The sequence below is a fragment of the Copadichromis virginalis genome, linkage group LG11 (assembly GCF_057382275.1).
Source record: "Copadichromis virginalis isolate Kocher_CV1m ecotype Utaka linkage group LG11, C_Virginalis_male_GT1.1, whole genome shotgun sequence".
NCBI lineage: Eukaryota > Metazoa > Chordata > Actinopteri > Cichliformes > Cichlidae > Copadichromis > Copadichromis virginalis.
Genome location: NC_140628.1, coordinates 22,473,484 through 22,487,174, shown reverse-complemented (window position 1 = coordinate 22,487,174; position 13,691 = coordinate 22,473,484). Strand labels below are relative to the sequence as shown.

At 42.6% G+C, this 13,691-nt stretch overlaps 1 protein-coding gene across 4 annotated transcripts in view; it reads right to left on the bottom strand.

Moving 5' to 3' along the window:
* Window positions 1-1,085: 1,085 nt before the first annotated feature.
* Window positions 1,086-13,691, bottom strand: part of galnt1 (UDP-N-acetyl-alpha-D-galactosamine:polypeptide N-acetylgalactosaminyltransferase 1) — a 57,661-nt gene continuing 45,055 nt past the window's right edge. For 3 of the 4 annotated variants that reach the window (XM_085473718.1, XM_085473719.1, XM_085473720.1), the window contains 10 exons: window positions 13,273-13,400; window positions 13,094-13,173; window positions 12,564-12,734; window positions 7,710-7,827; window positions 7,196-7,376; window positions 5,470-5,609; window positions 5,273-5,371; window positions 5,016-5,150; window positions 2,633-2,770; window positions 1,086-2,525 (listed from right to left, as the gene is read on the bottom strand). In XM_085473718.1, the coding sequence (XP_085329844.1) occupies window positions 2,514-2,525; window positions 2,633-2,770; window positions 5,016-5,150; window positions 5,273-5,371; window positions 5,470-5,609; window positions 7,196-7,376; window positions 7,710-7,827; window positions 12,564-12,734; window positions 13,094-13,173; window positions 13,273-13,400 (1,202 nt within the window). In that variant the 3' untranslated portion in view covers window positions 1,086-2,513. Of the gene's footprint in view, window positions 2,771-5,015; window positions 5,151-5,272; window positions 5,372-5,469; window positions 5,610-7,195; window positions 7,377-7,709; window positions 7,828-12,563; window positions 12,735-13,093; window positions 13,174-13,272; window positions 13,401-13,691 lie in introns of all 4 variants that reach the window. The other variant, XM_085473721.1, reaches the window with a different exon arrangement.

The following is a 13,691-nucleotide window of genomic DNA, read 5'->3' as shown; positions in this document are numbered from 1 at the left end:
GCGCTTAAGATCCCACAAGTTATTACCTGCCTTTTCACACAAGTGAGTTATTTGTACGGTGCACATGGCGAGCAATGGAATATTCCAGTGATCAGGAAAAGCATCATAAGAATAAACTGCAATACACAATTCAAAGCAATTAAAAAAAGCCACTTTTTTATAAAGTAAAAAAGAAATATATTAAAGTAAATAAAAATGTGTTTTGGCAGGGGAGACCAACCGTAGACACAAATTTCAAGACACAGACAACGAACCTCCATTTTTGTATATGTAATTATGACATTACTGAGCGTCTGCACACTTACTTTTTAATTAAGTGCTAGATGTTTTTAAACTCTCGGTTATAAACATCATTGTAAAAGTTCAGTATTGGTTGGGCTACGTAATTAAGGGTTAGGGTTTGTGGTGCGTCTGTGGAGACAGAAGGAGGCAGAAATCACCAGGCACCTCAAAGTTTTCTGTAAACGTTTTCACTTTTATTTTCTACATTTGGATCAGCTCAGTGTGGAAGCCTGGACATGTCAGTTCATTTCAAACCCACCCCTTAACCCGACTCCCGAATTTAGAACAATCGATACGCTCCCCCGTCTGTCCTACAATCAAAAAAACTCTCACGTCTTCACCACAGTCACTCGATCAGACATGAAAAAAAACCCCAAAAAAACAACCTGTTGATGGCCTCCACTCACTGCCATGTCCATGGCGAAGATGAACTGATGTCGTGTCCTTTGTGTAAACCCTTCCTCCATTGGAGGAAGCTGAAATGTTTAAAAATCCTTTTTTGAAATCACCTCTGGTGCCCTGACTCGCAGCGGCAGAAGCGATTAAAAAAAACAACAACAAAAAAACAAAGAATAAGAATAAAGAAGGCGTGATAGTGGAAATGAAAAAGACACGCTGTCTACCTCTGACTGAGATATGAATAGTGAAATGCTGCAGGTGCGCTTGCCAAGTGAGAGAAATGTAGTAATGGATTAAGATATGTCATCTGCTGTGCTCTCTGTAATCACACAGTTCAACCCTTTCCCTCCTTTTGGCTCTCTACAGCTTTTATTCTGTCCCTGATTAATTCTCATAGCGGTGCCTGCTGTAGATATGTCCGCAGGGGGAGTGCAGGGAACCCGGCTCTGTGTAAAAAATAACAGCGTTTTGCTCCTTTAGTACGGCGGAGGAAGCAGGGGTATGCTAATCTGCTGCCAGTCTACGCTACGGGTGCTTGCTCGTCCAATAGCGAGGAATCGGAGTGCCGTTTGTTCTAGTAAACAGGGAGCTAATGGGCTGGGATTAGTACTGAAGAAACACACGCTCACACCCACACAAATGCAAACATCCACACACTCCGCTGGAGGAAAGAAGCCCTTGGAGTGTTTTTGTTTTTCTTTAAGAGGTCATTGAGAAGACGATATGACAAAAATGGACTGAAGTATCAGGGTTAGGCAGCCTTTTTCCTATATGTATACAGCATGTGTGTCTGTCTGTGTGTTTATGTGTGGCAATGTAGTGCCTTACTGGGGAGATCCACGTGGTTGAACACTACAATAGGCAGTGAACATCAGTAACAGACTCATGTATCCTCTGAGTGTGTGTGTGTGTGTGTGTGTGTTAGCTCTATGTTAAATATCTTTAAAGACAACAGAGACGTACAGACAAACTAGGGTTACTGAAACAGTAGAAACAGACAAGCCATGTAAAAACTGGACATAGAAATCTTAAGATATCACAAACATCATAATTCTCTATCTCTAGATTTCTGCTGACGGCAGACGTCGGGTCCTCGTGATCGCTTTCTTGTTTTGTTTGTTTTTTTGTGTGTATGCGTCGTCCCTCTGCACGGAGGCGTCAGCCTGTAAGATGAAATGCTAAACTGTAACACCAGAGGGAGACACACACTGCTGCAAGACCATAGGACTGGCTCTGACGCACACACACACACACACACACACACACACACACACACACACACACACACACACATACATCACAGCTTCTCACACATGCACACGTGCACAACCTTCTTCACAGGAGTACATTTTCAAAATCCATAAAAAATTAAATAAAACAAACATGAAAAAAGAAAGAAAATCAACAAGGAATTCAGTCCCCTTCTCAAAGCATACATTCATCTCAGTACACGCACGCACGCACACACACACACACACACACACAAATAAGTGCACACACTCTCGTAAGAGGCAGTCAGTAAACGTTAAGTGATGAGTTGAGCGGTGGACTGCTTTGTCCGGGGGAAGCTGTGATGACTCCACCAGTTAGTTCCTCGTATTCGCGCATGTGAGCGAGTCAACTCTCCGCGGTTAAAATCTCTTTTTTCTTTAAAAAAACCCCCAAAACAAAATGAATGTAAAACAACAGCCATCGTCTCTCTCAGAGGGAGGCTTTTCTCTCTTCTCGCTTTAAGGAGGCTTGTACGCACTCCTCCCTCTGACGTCCGGCAGAGGTAGTACCGTCCAATCTGTCCTCCTTCCTTCCCAAATCCCAGTGTAGGGAAGTCTTTTTCATTCCTGGTGCTGGAAAAAAAAAAAAAAATCACATCCGTTCGCCTTTATTTCTTATTCTGGGCCGCTGTGTGTGTGAATGTGCGCATTTGGAAGTGTGAGGAGTGTGGTCAGAAGACCTCTGGTAGTGTGACATTGCGGAGCAGCCACTGTTGGGAGCGTGTGTGCGTGCAGTCTCTGACGCTGGGCACCTGGCTGTCCTCCTCGCTGGCCTTGTCCAGACACTGGTTACTGTTGACGTGGATCAGGGTCAGCTTCTGCACAGCACAAAAACACAAATCACTCTTTAGAAAGGTTCATTTAAAGGAACATGTAAATGTCTTTTTGGTTAAAACAGCACATGGACTTTGTTATACTTTGAATATCAAATTCTGCTGTGCGAGTCTATGAGGCTCAGTTTTAGCTCTCTGTGGTGTAAATGCTGTGGTTGGGTTGGGTAACGAGTCAACGATGATATATCTCCAAACTGTGGCAAGAAATGATGCTAGGTTGAATTACGTGCACTGAGATTAGAAAAGATTCATTATTTATATTTTAATTTAAAATCCATTTTGATAGATTTGCTCACAGTTAACTGTAAACTGCTGCAAAGCAGCGTGTTTATGTGAATTTACATGAACATTAATTTGCATTTTTAACAATGTGACTATTTGTTTGTTTATATTGCATTTTCCAGCTTTGGAAAAAGCTCATTCTGAAAGAATCAGAATGAGCTTTTATAACTTTCAGAGCATTTTCTATTGCGGCTCCTTGGTAATGGACTAAATTGTCTTTGCAATTTAAATAGGCTCTGTGAGACTACATGTTGTGAAGAGGCAGGACGCAGGCACAGGTGAACTTAGAGTGAGCTGGTATTGAATGCAAAAGGTAAACAAAAAGTGGAAAACTGGAAAACTAGGAACTAAAAATCAGTCTACACTGGGGAATACAGGCTAATGAGGGAAAGGAACAGGAACACAGAGCAAAACCAGGGATAAACAGACGATCAGACAACGACAAAGAGGAAGACTGCAACTATAAATACAGAGAAGGGTGATTGGGGCAGAGAGGAAACACGTGGGGAACACAACTGAAACTCACAGGGGGGAACTGAGACTGGGGGAAGTAAAACTGAACACTAAACAAACCTAACAAGAGGGGTGATGAAGACTTGACACAAAAGAGAAAATATACAAAACTAGAGACTAACTACACTAAGAACAGAACAATGGAAAAATTGCATGAATGTAAACTCAAACAAAACCAAGAAACATAAAACTACAAAGTCCATAAACCTCAAAACTCACTAGGTTTCAGACCCGGGACCCTCACAGGAAGCTACACTGCCCAACAATATACTGTCTATACCCTTTGGGCTTTGACCCAGTGTGACACATTGATCTCATTTGCTTTTTATTGTATGATGGTCATTTTTACTTGTGTCGTTTTGCACCCTTTAGTTCCATTTTACTGTCCATCCATCCTTGTTTATCGTGCTGGGTGGACAGGTCCGTGGACGCAGAGCACAGCAGAGCAGAGCTGTGCCCATTATATTTTATTGTCTTTCTATTTTATTTATTTCTAATATACATCACTGTGTCAGCCGTTGTTGTTTTAAAGTGCCTTAAAAATACAGTTGGAAGGGAATTTAACGTCCTAGGTTTTCCTGCTGTAAATGAACTATTTTCTGTGCCTGTCAAGACCTTTGTGAGAGCTCACAGTATTCAATTTAATTCAGTTTTATTTATATAGCACCAACTCCCAATAACAATAACCTCAGTGTGTTTATACTGTAAGCTATAAACCTACAGTATAATGGTACGACCCTACAGCATTCAGGAGAAAACCCCAACAGTCAGGGAGAAGGAAAGAGAGAGGCAGGACGAAGGACACACTATGGGAGAGAACCAGAGTTTAATAATTACTAATGATTAAATACAGCAGTGGTGAAGAAGACAAAGTGCATCATGGGAACCTCCCAGCATCCTAGGCCTGTTGCTGCATAATTAAGGAAGTCTTCAGGGTCACCTGACACCAGCTTCCAGTTTTCACAAAAAGACAACATCTGATGACCTCCTCTGTACCCTTAATGTAGAGTTTCCAAACCTACAGAAATGCTCTGTCGACCATTAGAAATGTTTTTCCCACTGGTAGCCCAGGTAAGCTGTACAGGCAGAGATCACCCTCATTGGCTGTTGTTTTATTTTGGAAGCAGGCATAAATATGAAATCTGACAGAAACCCCTCAGTTCAGAAAAAAGAAATAAGAATTACCCCTAGTAGGCAAAACCTTGATTGTTCAAGGTTTTATACATGAACAGGAAGATTTTAAACTTTGAAGAGAAGCTAATATGGGAGAAATATGATCTTTAACTGTAGTGTTGTGGTTTAACTGAAGGCTTTTCAGGCTGCTTTTATAATAAGATGATAATAATGACTTCTAACAGTCCAGGTGATGAACATATTAACCAGCTTTTCAGAATCACTTTGAGAAAATGCTTTTTTTATTATGTCTTCCACTTACCAGAGGGTCGTACTCCCAGAGCTGGTTGCCTTTGAGGTGATGGCACTTGAGCATCATGACGGGTCCGTTTAGCTTGGACACGTCTAGACACAAGTCATCTGTCCTGATCTCCTTGTTGGCCGTATAGGAGAAAACCTGCACACATCACCCACAGACTTTCTCTCTTTTTGTGCCGAGAATAACTCTGATGTCAACAGTGATCAACATTTACACTTTAATTCATGTGTAGTTACAGCGTTTTGTTATTTTTCTGTTACCTGGTTGCCTCCCATCCCGTGACAGTTGAAAATGCCGACCTTCTCGTTCTCCTTGCGGGCCATGTTGTCCAGACACTGGTTAGTCTCCACATTACGGATCTGAGCCAAACACACAGGAAGCAGGTTCATTGCTTGAATATACACCCACACCGTTTGATCCATACAGATTCAAGTGTTGCTTGTGTGAGCGAGTGTACCTCTCCCAGGGAGTAATAATGCCGAGGGATCTGGGAGTCAGGGTAGATGTTCTCCAGGTACCAACTGAAGGGTTTACACTGAAGCTTTTGCCTCAGAGCAGTGCGAGACGTGATGTCACCGTAGTCTACTTTGGTCACACCTGGACACGCAGACACACACACACAAAAAGGTCAAACAAAACACTGCATGCTGCCATTCCCCCCGTGTGTATAAGCTTTATTTAAACTGTGTTAGGATTGAGCAGAAAAAACCCACATGCTGATCTGAAGCAGCCAAACGTTCAAAACTGCTAAATCGCTTTTTTTTTTTTTTGGAAAAGAACATGAAATACTGTAAGTTGTAACACCTGGGCTGAAAATGACCCAACAATGACAACAACAGTGCCTGATGAAGAGCAATGGAGGTCAATCATCTTTTTCATATAATAACTGATAGTAACTACATCGAAAATGGAGCTAGCACACTGTGGAGGTCCAGTTTCTACTTATGTGTTTTATGCTTACAAATAAAAAAACAAAAACCCTGTAACGCTGAGATGCTACTCATATCATTTTGTTGAGTTATGATTGAATTGTGTTTAGAAACGGTGCGGCCCTTTGGCTTGAATTCAGTGAAGTCTGGCCCGTCTAGCAAGACAGTCCACTTCTTGTTTTTTCAGTACAGTACCTTTACATACTCAGTCAGCAGGACGGGACCATGGGAAATCATGCACTCAATTACTTCAATTATTAGCTTTGTCTTTTAACTTTGGGCCACTATTACAACTATAACTTTCCCTTATATCTGTGCTTTCATGTATCCATTCAGGTTAAAAGCTCATCAAATTTGGATTCAGGAGACAGACAGTCTCTCTGCTTTTAAGATTAGGCTTAAAACTTTCTTTTTTGATCAAGCTTATAGTTAGGGCTGGAGTGTTTCTTCTTAACTTTAATCACTTTTTTCCACTCTATTTCTTTATACACCACTCTGCATTTAATTCTTAGTTATTATTAATCTGTGTCTCTCTTCTGTCCTGTCTTCCTTGTCTAATTCCAACTCGTAACAGATGGCTGCCTCACCCTGAGCCTGGTTCTGCTGCAGGTTTCTTCCTGTTAAACAGAGTTTTCCTTTCCTACTATTGTCAAGTGCTTGCTCATAGGGGCCGTCTGATTGTTGGGGTTTTCTCTCTATTACTGTAGTGTTACAATATAAAGCGCCTTGAGGCCACTGTTGCTGTGATTTGGTGATATATAAATAACACTCAATAAAACAGAACTGAATTATGATCTCATTGTTATGCCCGGGAACTGATCTAATTAGGGCTGATGCTTTCTTCCAGCTCTGTAAGACCTCTATTATACAACTGGTCAGGTTATTGAAACAAGCGTAAGAAAAACAGAAGAGCGCCCCCTGTCAACAAAAGTGAGAGAGGTATAAATGTGTTCCATGAGGTGCTTCGCATCTAAAAATATTCTTCATTTCAGTAGCTCTGCTTCTCTTTTGGTTGCTTTTCTGCTGCAAGCTTGTGTGTGTGTGTGTGTTCATGCAAGTTAACGCATGCTTTGTAGCGTGAAATTACTCCCCGCCTCCCCCCATCCTGCACTGTTGGGTCACCACTGCAATATCACGCAGTCAGCGGGTTAATGGATAGATCACACCTGTCACAGAGATTAACCTCCACACACGAGCACATACATGAACGCAAACACGAGCACACACAAACACACAAAATGTGGCAAAACTCACCAGGAGAGATGATGTAGAAGAAGTTTTTAAATTCGTCCATCCAAACTTCTGCCAGACGCCGGTTGTTTTTGTTGATGATCTGTCCCGTTCCTCCGGGAAACGTATAGGGCGTCGCCTTTCTGAAGACGTGACCCACGTGAGAGCACGTGACAATCTCTAGCGTCCCGCCACACTGCCAAATCTATGAGAAACAAGCCTTGTCAACACTAATTTAGAGAATAAATTGCAGAGTAGACACACTGTAAGTCCTGGGCGCTGAACGAGCTAAGACAGACCAGTGAACTCAGCTGGGAGATGGATGACGCAGACTGGTCCCGGCTGTGCTGTGCCAGTCTGAATAAATTTGACTCGACGCCAGCCGGGATGACGTCTGACGAAGTCTTAGTCAGGTCAACAATTTATTCAGTGAAGTCAATCTAGAGGTGTAACATCTGTGTGTGTTTTTGAACCCTAGCTGACACTTCTGAATGGAAGAATAGAGTCATGTCAGTTGTCAGTGGGTGTGTTCACTCACTCTGAAAGAGATTTCCAGGTTCTCTCCTCCCCAGATGTCCATGCCTGCGTCATATGTGCCAATCTCCTGGAAATAATCTCTGTCTATGGAGAACAAGCCGCCTGCCATGGTGGGAGTCCTGAACAGAGACATCAGAGAAAAGGTAAATTAGGAGAAAGGCAGGTTAGTGCCACTTAAATCACTGACGGCCGGCCTTTTAAAGGTCATCCAGTATGTACACATTCCATCAGGGTTTTATATTTCACTCCTCTCACTCCCTGTTATTTGCTGATTTCCTGTTTTTTCTCCTCTCTTCTCTGTTGCTGTGACAGTCATGTCAGAGTTAAACGGCCTCGAGACCTCTTTCCATTTTCCCTCCCGCTTACAGAACGGCTTCCTCCTCTTTAGAGCTTATTCTTCTCCACTGCCTGTTTTCGCTTTTGCTTAAAATCTCTTACAAGAACACAAACAGACAAACATATCCTGAACGTGCACAGATTGATGGTGTATGACCAGCAATTGGCTAAGAGCGGGAAATAATAAGCAACCCAGAAATGGAAAAACAGTTCGTCAAACAGTTCGTAAAATGTGGCTTTATAACAAAAGACAATAACGACGAAGCCAACACAACAGATCTATGTATCCTTTCCTTTTTTCCTGAAGAGATATCAAAGCTTTCTAAATGCCCCAGCTTACAATAAATCACTTTTTTCTACGACACTCAAACACGTCGCAGTAAAACAAAGAAAACCCACTAATTTACAGCAAATCCTGGATTCTAATTAAAGTCATTTATCTAAACAGGGACCGGCCCTTACGTACATAAAAGCGTGGTTCATCATCTCAACATATCACAAGACTGAAATAAACAAACACTGCCACTGTATAAAGCATCAAAAGGCAGGTAATACTCAGCTTTGTGTTTGAAGCATACAATATCAAAATGACACATTTAGCAAGTTCAGAGAATTTCTTCAGATCTTTTCTGTTTGTTGTATTTTTTTAAAGTCCAACAGTGGCAAATACAACCTTCCCAAGTGAGTAGACTTCTGCACATTGCCGTAAATTACAAGGTAGATGAGCCCATAATAACTAGCTTAGCTGCTGATTTCCTCCTCTGCTGTCAACATATGCAGCTCCTCAGAGAGTGACAGCAAAAGACCTGCAGTTTGCATCGTCTAATGAAGAGAAATTCCCCCAGCAAATGCACGCGTGGAAGCTTGAAACCACATCAGCATTATTCGTTACAGTTTTTTTCATTCTGCAAACTCCATACGTGCAATAATGTGAAAGCGCTCTGTGGCAGAACAGGGTTTTTATGTAAATCGTGTCATTAGTGGAAATTAATTTTCTGCCCTGACACAACAACCCAGTTTTGTTTTTTAGGCCACTTAAAAGACACCCTGAGGAAAATTTTGTCAAGCAGAACTGAGAAAAACAACCGAAATCGGGGGCGCGGGGTGTTACATAAGCTACATTATGTGTGTGTGTGTGACCTTGAATATTGGCATCAAGCATGCTTAGAAACAAGAGCAGGAAAAAGAGATGATAGACAGGCAAAAATAAGCTCTTGATTTTAGTTCCAAGGTCTACAAACAACAAAAAAAGCCCCTCAAAACAAAAAACACAATCTTACATAAACATCTTGCATTGAACAGAAGTGGAAAGTTCACTCTATTCTTTCAGTATTCCTGCCTTGAGAACCTCTTATGATGAACTGCAGCAGCAAACTGAATGGTAACATATACAGTGGGGCAAAAAAGTATTTAGTCAGCCACCGATTGTGCAAGTTCCCCCACCTAAAATGATGACAGAGGTCAGTAATTTGCACCAGAGGTACACTTCAACTGTGAGAGACAGAATGTGAAAAAAAAATCCATGAATCCACATGGTAGGATTTGTAAAGAATTTATTGGTAAATCAGGGTGGAAAATAAGTATTTGGTCAATAACAAAAATACAACTCAATACTTTGTAACATAACCTTTGTTGGCAATAACAGAGGTCAAACGTTTACTATAGGTCTTTACCAGGTTTGCACACACAGTAGCTGGTATTTTGGCCCATTCCTCCATGCAGATCTTCTCGAGAGCAGTGATGTTTTGGGGCTGTCGCCGAGCAACACGGACTTTCAACTCCCGCCACAGATTTTCTATGGGGTTGAGGTCTGGAGACTGGCTAGGCCACTCCAGGACTTTCAAATGCTTCTTACGGAGCCACTCCTTTGTTGCCCGGGCGGTGTGTTTTGGATCATTGTCATGTTGGAAGACCCAGCCTCGTTTCATCTTCAAAGTTCTTACTGATGGAAGGAGGTTTTGGCTCAAAATCTCACGATACATGGCCCCATTCATTCTGTCCTTAACACGGATCAGTCGTCCTGTCCCCTTGGCAGAAAAACAGCCCCATAGCATGATGTTTCCACCCCCATGCTTCACAGTAGGTATGGTGTTCTTGGGATGCAACTCAGTATTCTTCTTCCTCCAAACACAACGAGTTGAGTTTATACCAAAAAGTTCTACTTTGGTTTCATCTGACCACATGACATTCTCCCAATCCTCTGCTGTATCATCCATGTGCTCTCTGGCAAACTTCAGACGGGCCTGGACATGCACTGGCTTCAGCAGCGGGACACGTCTGGCACTGCGGGATTTGATTCCCTGCCGTTGTAGTGTGTTACTGATGGTGACCTTTGTTACTTTGGTCCCAGCTCTCTGCAGGTCATTCACCAGGTCCCCCCGTGTGGTTCTGGGATCTTTGCTCACCGTTCTCATGATCATTTTGACCCCACGGGATGAGATCTTGCGTGGAGCCCCAGATCGAGGGAGATTATCAGTGGTCTTGTATGTCTTCCATTTTCTGATGATTGCTCCCACAGTTGATTTTTTCACACCAAGCTGCTTGCCTATTGTAGATTCACTCTTCCCAGTCTGGTGCAGGTCTACAATACTTTTCCTGGTGTCCTTCGAAAGCTCTTTGGTCTTGGCCATGGCGGAGTTTGGAGTCTGACTGTTTGAGGCTGTGGACAGGTGTCTTTTATACAGATGATGAGTTCAAACAGGTGCCATTCATACAGGTAACGAGTGGGGGACAGAAAAGCTTCTTACAAAAGACGTTACAGGTCTGTGAGAGCCAGAGATTTTCCTTGTTTGAGGTGACCAAATACTTATTTTCCACCCTAATTTACGAATAAATTCTTTACAAATCCTACCATGTGAATTCATGGATATTTTTTTTTCACATTCTGTCTCTCACAGTTGAAGTGTACCTCTGGTGCAAATTACTGACCTCTGTCATCATTTTAAGTGGGGGAACTTGCACAATCGGTGGCTGACTAAATACTTTTTTGCCCCACTGTACACTGTTGTAGCAGCCATAGAATAAACAGGGATTGAAAAAGATAAAGAGTTCAGGATTTCTGTCTGCTATAGGAAGGCTTAGGCGCAGTGCCTAAGTGTTTCTGATTAAAGAATGTAAAGGCCTTTAGGCGACATATCACAATCAGTGAGTTTTATGCAGAACTGGGCAGCCAGGAGCTCACAGTGTGAGCAGAGGTCCTGGGTGGCTCCTTCTCTACGTAAAAGCAGGTGTCAGTGTTTAAAACATCTATGAACGGGATGAGGCTTATCTATCCTTTGAGTCATGATAAGAAAGATTAAAAAAAAAAAAAACACTTTGCTGTTTGCTTTCAACCGCTGTGCTGTTTCTGTGTCTTTGTGCCTGACAAAAGCGAGTGTGAAATACAGAAATAAACTTGTATCCTGAAACGGTAACCTGTGTTCATCAACTGCAACTTGGAAAAGATAACTGCTTCCTGTGTGTTAACGTGTCCATATGCAATTGCACAAAATAAACTTTTGGCTTTAATGCCGCAATATACTATCGTGAACTGCTGGAAGCAGTGATGAGAGCATAGGTAGACTGTGGTCATAGAGGGACGGACATGATCAGCAACAATACTCATGTAGGCTTTGGTTTTTGATGATTATTAGTTGGTACTAAAGGGAAAACAGTTTGCCAAGAAAACATCTGCCACACTATTACATCACCACCTGCAGCCTGAATGCTGATATAAGACAGGATAGATCCATGCTTTCATGTTGTTCAGACCAAATTCTGATCCTATCATCAACTGAATGTCATAGCAGAAAGTGAGACTCATTAGACCAGGCAACATTTTTCCAATCTTCCAATCTTGTTTTGGTGAACACAAGCAAACTGTAACCTCAGTTTCCTGTTCCTAGCTGACAGGAGTTGCACCCGGTGTTGTCTTCTGCTGATGCAGCTCATCTGCTTCATTCAGAGATGCTCCTCTGCATATCTTCCAAAATACCTTAGTCATTTGAGTTACTGTTGCCTTCCTATCAGCTCAAAGCAGTCTGTCTATTTTCCTCTGACCTCTGGCAACAACAAGGCACTTTCCCCAGATAATTTAAACTCACCGTTTTCTCCTTTTTGCTCTATATTGTGTAAACCAGATGGTGGTTTAGCAGATACTCCTTCAAAGTCACTTAAATCACCCTTTCTCCCTATTCTGATGGGGTGTACCAAATTTAGTGGCTTTTGAGTGTCGGACTCATTTTCAGGTTGAAAGATGGAGCAAACTGTTTCAAAGGATGGAGGGTTGCAGTAGGAGGACTGTGGTATCAGCTGTGACTGTATGGCAAAAGTAATAGTTTACATGGATCAAAGGGTAAGATTTAAGGGCCTCTCTGCAGAATTTAGTTAGGTCAGGACTAGCCCAGGGTCATAGATGTCCTTTGGTAAAATGAAAAGACTTAACTTGAAGCATAGAAACTGCTGTCAGTCTGTTTTATAAGTATGAAAAGGATAATAGCAATGAAATTTAAAGACTCATCTTGCTGTGTGTACCACCCACCTGACAGGCAGCGTGCGGTCTCCTTTGCGTCGGTCCATCTCCCTTTGAGGTACAGGGTACCAGCGGAAGTTGAGCTTCCAGTTGAATCCTCCGTATGTCATGTCAGAGCCTGCCATGTACTCAAAGGTATCATCGCTGATAACGTCGATAATGGGGCACACCACTGTTTTCCTACAGTAAACAGAAAGACATCAGCACACAAACACAGTACATCAACCTGCTGTTCATAACCCTGGGTGGACATCAACCAAGGCTAAAAGCTCATCTGCAAGATGTGTCACCTCCAGAACCAACTTCTCACCAGCTGTCACTCATCTCTCATTACACCTTTGTAAACCCTGTGCGTTTTCTCCATGTGCTGGTGTGAGTGTGTGTGTATACCTGCTTACGGGTAGCAGTAAACAGAGAATGAGTAATTAAGCGTAAGATAAACACAAGGGCAAGCCCCCTGCAGGCTCAACAATACTTTATTGATTTTCTTTTCCAGGCTTGCCAATGGTCTGCGTATCTTTCGTGTTTGTGTGCCTTACCTGTCTTGTTTGATGCGGGCAAGCAGAGGCTCCAGCCATCCTGTTGTGCATTCACAGTGAGCATCCAGAAAGGTTATGACCTGAGAACATGGAGGGAAAACATAAGACAAATCTACAGTGCAAACACAATATGGAGAGCAGTTGCTGTGGATGTCTCGTATGTGGACATGCGCACACACCTGGCCAGTGGAGATAGACGCTCCCTTGAGGCGTGCGCGGATGAGCCCGGACCGCTGCTCCATCCTCACGACTCTGACGGGGACTTCCAATTTTCTCACATACCTCTCCAACTGCTGTTTGAGGAAATCTAATAAATGCATATATAAACAGATAAGAATGCAAAACAGGCGCCTACAAAACAAAAGCTGGATTACAAGCTGTTCCTCCAACCCACTCCATTTGTAGCAGCAGGGATCAGAGATAACTGTGCGCTTGCGTGCTTTCTTTCACGTATGTGGCCTTCTCATACGATACCTCTTGTACCTGCTAGGAGCTTCTCCATCAGCTTGAACACAAGTGCAAACATAAACACACAATCCGTGACCTGCACCATCTAACCTGAGGTCTCGTAAGGTTGCTTCTGCTGGTGGTAGTTGGT